Raw genomic sequence first — 6551 nt, forward strand, 5'->3', positions numbered from 1 at the left:
CCAGCCAGTGTTTGTGCGTGCTTGTTGCTCAAGGACGGGCACTCTGAAATGTGGATTGTTTTGAAAGTGGTTACTCTGGAAACATTGTCCCTGTGTTTGATCATTAACTTCATCTGTTTGAAGAAAGGAGAGTCGGAAATGCCTCAAAGAACAACACTGACAAACTGCTCTGAGTGCCTGATCTGACATCTGATATGCTCAGCTGAAGTCTAAGAAGCTGGCATGCAGAATTCATATTTGATATGTGATGTTTTCAGGTCACTTCAGGCTCTGTTGGCACTTAGAAATGTGATTTGTACATATGTGTGACCACGCTCCAGTTGACTTATTAAAACATCCCACAAAAAACCCCTATATTATTTATTTCAAAAATATTTTCCAAGGAAAATCATCTGGGAAGACTCAAACCTTTATCAACGCAACTCTGCCCTCTACTGTACAAAACAGGAACACACATAAAAAAAAACATTTAATATGAAAAAAAATCCCTGAGAACCTCTCAGCACAGATTAACTCATATTTTTCTATCCCTGCATTTTAACTTATATTACTTTTATAATAGGCACAACAGTCCAAATAAGTATTTACAACACAATCCAAGTGATGCTGTTAATTTGTGGTTTTCTTCTTGCAAAAAGAAATCACAGTAGACACACTGTGAGATACGATGTAAAAAACAACAACAACAACAGGACTTCTTCATGGGCTTCTTCATGAGTGGACCCTGAAAAAAGAAAAAAAACCATATAAAAATAAGCTGTATCATTGCACATTCATTATACGCACAACTCACTCATGAAACGAGCTGCCCAACAGGAGGATTGTTAGTTTACATGGTTTTTCACACAAACTAAACCCCTCTCATACAGATTTATTCACTGATCTGCTCCTCATGTACACAATAGAGATTCCGATCAGAATAAGAGAGGGAATTATCGTCGTTGCATCTGTCCTGGGAGGAAAATTTGAGGATGTGATGACATTGCACAAGGTATACAGTATCACTTGAAAGAATGCTGCCATTATCAATAATTCAGACATGTCCTAAAGGGAACCGGGGCTTATTTGTTTCATAAACAATAGCATGAACACAAAGAAAGCGCGGCAATGTGGGGGCTTTCAAAACATACGTATGAGATGCTAATGATGTCGACAAATCAACTCAATCAAAATAAATGGAGCCTAAAATGTAGGCCAGCCTCCTGTGGGAATAATGAAGTGTTTCATCTGTGCTTGACACCAGATATTGTAATTTACCAACCTATCTGTCAATTATGCTGACTTGTCAAAATAAAAAAAGGGGGAGGCATAGTAGGGGTAATACAATAAAAGCCTCTTTGCCTGTCATGAATGAAGCCGTTGAGCTTGAATATAAAAGCTTTTGTTTAGTTTTGAGAAGTGAAATCATGAAAGTGAAACAAACCTGGCAAATCTGGTTAAAGTGCTGAAAGCCAGGACTCCGTCTAAACCATAGAGACCGAGTGAGACGCTGCTGATGATTACATCCGCCCTCATCACGTAGCTCTGCCACACAAGGAAGTAGACCGTCAGCAGGATGGTTGCCCCCGTCAAAAGCAGGTTGCCAAAAACATAGGTCTCGCTCTCTGTCAGGTTGCCCTTCACACCTGTAGACTCAGAGAAAAGCAATGTGTACAGACTGTCTTTGAGTTTACTGATGAATGTGTCCATTTGAAGCAGTCACATTCGTCCTTGACTACGCTGAGACCGCACAGTGCCACAGTGGTTAGCACTGTTGCTTCACAGAAAAAAGGTTATGGGTTCAAAAACACCAGCCAGCTCTCTGTGCTAGCCTCTTCCTCTTTGCATAACTGGTTAAGAAAATGGCTTCATGGATTGAGTATGTTTGAATTATAAGTGCATGTATATAGTGAGAAAATGCTTACAATATTATCACATGTAAACATATGATATGAAAACGCTATTATTTTGTTTTTAGATATCAATATCATCACATTCAATTTACTAACATTTCTCAAAGCATATCAATAGTCATTCTGTCAATATGTATTTTCACAACCCAAGCCCTCATTTTTCACATATTTCAGTGTTTGCAAAAACTTTCAAAACCCTCTTAAGGTACAATTTGTGTCCTCCTTGCTAACTAGTAAGTGAGGATTAATAATATGAAGGACTCTCCTCTAACCTTAGCTGGATAAGCAACCATAAAACAACAAATTAATGATTATTACTTTTTTTGTTTTACTTTTATTACCTGGTTAAAAATCTAATAAAATGATATATCCTCTCCTCTTTACTCACTTAAATGATTCAGGATCTGTTACCAGGCAGATATTTGTAATTGTTAATGTTTAAACTGCATCACATCGGCTGATGTCAGCACTTTTCAGCTTAAGATAAAAAATCCAAGCGATGATAAGAGGATTATGAAGGAAACAAACTGAGTGTAAGGGGACTACTGGAGAGTCAAAAGCACTGCATGTGGTGGTCACGTTATTAGGTACACCAAATATCCCAACTTGACATTTGTGGCATTGTTTGTTGTCATTGCTGGAAGCAGCCATTAGAAGATGGGCACAGTGTAGTCATAAAGGATCAGGTGCGGTGTTTAAATGATATTCAGTTGATACTAAAGACCTTGAAGTGGAGCCCAGAGGACATTCTGTATATACAACAACCAGCAGCCTGAACCCCACTGATACAAGGATGGATGCATGGATGCATGTTTTCATGTTGTTTACACCAAATTCTGATCATACTATCTGAATGTTGCAGCTGAATTCAAGAACCACACCTGGCAACATTTTTTCAATTTTCTGTTGTCCAGTTTCAGTGAGCCAGTGTTGTAGCCTCAGTTTCCTGTTCTCACTTGACAGGAGCGGCACCTGATGCTGTCCTCTGCTGCTGTAGCCCCTCTGTTTTTAGGTTCAATGTGTTGTGAGATGCTCTTCTGCATGCCTTGGCTGTAACGAGTGGTGAAATCCAAGCAGTCCTCTGACCTCTGGGATCAACAAGACATTTTCTCCCAGAGAACTGCTGCTCACTCAATACTTTCTCTTTTTTGGACCACTCTCTGTAAGGTACAACTGGTGCTATTGCTGCATATGGTAAATGGACTGGTTTATAAATAGTGCCTTTCTACTCTCAAAGAACCCTCAAAGCACTTTATTTACCCATTCATATGCTGAAGCGCTTTCTATCTAATGACATATATGTACCTTTACCTCCTGACCTACAGCACACCAGCAGCCAATAAACAATCTTTGCAGTGAAGAGATGTTGCAAAGACCTAATTAATAAGCCATAAATAAAATTCTGATATAATTTTAAACGGATTTTTTTGCAATTTCCTGTTAACTAAGACCTTTGTAATACAAAGTTACCTTATTTAGCCTTTTATAAAATCAGATTTGAAATTCTTTGAATCCAGGATCTTGTGATAATAAACCAAATCTGGTTAATCTGGTTTATCATGAATGCGTGTAAGCGGTCGCACATGTTTTTTTCCCTTCTTTTCTCGTTTACATGTTGTGCTAAAATGTAAATAGAAACTTGGAACACAAATATTTACGTGTATTAAGTATATGTATCACACTTCACAGTTTAGACCTACAAATTGAATGGGTAGGATAGTTACGGGTAAGGAGTAACAAAGTAAATGTGAATTTGTGCAGGGTCCAGCATGTTTTCTATCAACCTTGCCAGCTTCAAGAAGCTGTATTAAACGTATAACAAGTAGGGCATGATAACAGCATGCTTGAAATGGTGCAACCGGCTTTTTGATCGTTTTCTCACCACTGTAGAAATGGAGAAACTCCAGAGCAGCCAGCAGGAAGAGCAGAAAGATGTCACACACCAGAGCATCGGAAGGATAAGACAGCACCAAGCCTGAGAGCAGCAGACACGGTTACCGAGTGCAGGTACATCAGAGTCTTTGGAAAAGTCGCGTGAGAGACATCACTCACTCTTTTTGATGATTAACCCGAGAGTGAAGAGGAAGTAGAAGACAAAATAGGCGGCTGTCACATGGAGCAGCAGCTGCAGAGTCACAGACGACAGCTGGGTGCAAAGTTAAGCATCACTGATTATCAGATACTTTTCTGACTGTGGCGTGCACATTTTAATAATAAAAAGAGAAGGATACGACACCCGCCGGCCTCCCTGCAGACACAGACACACCGAATTAGACTCGGCACAGTGAACCAAAACAGGAACAACACCGCTGTGAAGTTTTTGTGCGTTAAATTAATACAATTTAAACGTTGTGATACGTTTACTGCTAAGGTTTGTGTTTAGCAACCATAGCAACGCGTCCACCTACCTGGTCTGGGCAGCGCCATTTTGATTTTTTTACTCTCTTTAAACTACAAAACGTTAACGTCGCCGCCTGCTGGTGGGAAGATAAAACTACACTTTGGGCCTGGCCAGAAAAAAACCCCTTTATAGCTAACATATAAAATGGAAAATAAATAAAGTAAGTAAAGTAAAGTCATCTTTATGGCTGGACTGGACCCTTTTAGATCACAGGTGTTGGCTTTCAGATTAAAGCCTATGTTTGATACCACTGGTATAAACTGTATTGCTTTTTGTTTTATTGGCCCTGGTAATTTCGCTTTTTTTACTGATTAAATGCTGAAACCCTAACATCTACTGCATTTAACGATAGATTTAGCGATCTTAGATAGAAAAACATGTTTTCGTATGGTTTAGATATAATAAACTACTCATCAAAAAGACATGCTGAAAGGGATAGCAGAGATAGCAGAGTAGGTAGAGTTGTTGCCCCATGATCGGAAGGTCGGGGGTTCAACTTCACTAAACGGCTAACTTGAGGTACCCCTGAGCAAGGTACTGTTCACCCACTGCTTCACTGGGTGAATGGGTTAAATGCAGAGGAGTAATTTCCCTATGGCGACTAACACCTACACATTTTGTAAGGAAAAACAACAGAACCATACATTCATCTATACCTTAAATAAAACACATACGTGTTTAATGAATGTGTGGATTTGACTTGGCCTCCAAACACTCCAGATCCCAATCCAAGGCTCATTCAACTGAAGCCTTGCCACACTGACCACACTGAAAAGCCAGATATTTCCTACAGGAGCAAAAGCAGAGCTAAATGGAGTCCATAGATGCTGGATTTTAATTAGGTCACTGATTGCTCACTTGATTATTAGGCTATAAAAAGTACAAATTGATTCTGTTTTGTTCATTTGTTCCAAGTGGCTAAACAGTCCATCAGTAAACCGGGTGAGAGTTGGAACGCAGGTCACAGAACAGTCTGCCAACAAAGTTTTTAAATTTGGAGTATCAGGATATAATTTGTCATTTGTTTTTAACTGATAACTTCAGTATTTATTATTTTTGTTGCTAAGGAAGACAGTCATGATCAAAACCTCACCCCACACTTAACCACACTCCAAAGTCTCCATATGTCTTTGTTCGCAGGGTTTATTTCGCCACAACATGTAAGATTTGTGCATGTGTGCGGCACACTCATTCACACACACACATACAGTTCGCGAGCTATATGAGATAAGACATACAGAATACCAAAATGAACTGCTTTAACATAGCCAGCTGTTTCATTGTCCTCTGCAGCCTCTATCTGTTTCTCTTTCTTGCTTGTCCTCTGAAACAATCTGCATAGTGTGGCTGGAAGAACGGAGGCGTTGTTGTGGTTGAATGGAGGAAAAGCAGAGGGGTGAAGGGGTGGAGAGGGAGATGGTCCAGCTGTGGGGGAACAAGACAACACAACGGCATCTCACATGTGGGGGAACGGGGGGCGGGGTGGGCGTCAAGGCAGCGGGGGCTGCACACAGTGGCATTGTTATAAGGGGGAGGGGGGGTGGGATGCAGCTGATAAGGTTGAGAGAAATGGATCATTCCTTCAAATCCTCCCCTTGGGAAGCTTTGACACAAAACACTCCTGTTGCTGCTCGTTTAAGCTCAGGAATTCAAAAAGAAGTCGTTTAAACCACGAAACTGACTCCAGGTCAAAGTTTCACAAATGTTTTTATTACATGAAATGAGTGAGAAAATGTTTATTTTGGGGATCATAAATCATCTCCTGCTGAAAGCGAACTTTAAACTGTGCTGATCAAGTTCCGGACTGGCCCTCTCTGAGCTGCGTGCTGTTTGTGATCATGGAAAAAAATATGTTTTCTCAGTCTAGTCAGTTCTGTTTATTTTTTTCCCCAAAATAACAAATTATAGATTTAATTTAGAGATTATAATATGATTAACAGTACCTGCCAGCCCACTATTAGAAAGAGTAAATCATTATGATTCTGTAAAAGGTTTTACACACAGAAAAATAAAGTGGCAAAAATAAAATGACAACAGATTTGTTTAAAGTTATTGCCCATAACTTGTTTAAGAGCATTATAACACAGAAACTAAATAAATAAAAATAAGATCTAGTTAAAGGAAATAATCAGTTGTTTTGTAAAGGGATAGTGAAACTAAAAGAAAACTCCAAGTTAAAACAAAATAATGATAATAAGAGTGAAGCAATGCCAAATTCATATTGAAACTATCTGTAAAGACAGACCACAGAGTCTCTG

General features: G+C 39.4%; 1 protein-coding gene across 1 annotated transcript; it reads right to left on the bottom strand.

Annotated features, from left to right (window-relative positions):
* Window positions 1-347: 347 nt before the first annotated feature.
* LOC102303398 (transmembrane protein 80) lies at window positions 348-4319 on the bottom strand. Its single transcript, XM_014339845.2, has 6 exons — window positions 4301-4319; window positions 4124-4140; window positions 3945-4038; window positions 3775-3867; window positions 1424-1625; window positions 348-724 (listed from the first exon to the last, which is right to left on the bottom strand). Exons 1-6 carry the CDS (start codon window positions 4317-4319, stop codon window positions 712-714), a joined length of 438 nt encoding a protein of 145 aa, XP_014195331.1. The 3' UTR covers window positions 348-711.
* Between the last annotated feature and the right edge of the window lie 2232 nt (window positions 4320-6551).

Source organism: Haplochromis burtoni, unplaced genomic scaffold, assembly GCF_018398535.1.
Source record: "Haplochromis burtoni strain Fernald_Lab_line unplaced genomic scaffold, NCSU_Asbu1 Contig_324, whole genome shotgun sequence".
In the NCBI taxonomy this organism is placed as follows: Eukaryota; Metazoa; Chordata; class Actinopteri; order Cichliformes; family Cichlidae; genus Haplochromis; species Haplochromis burtoni.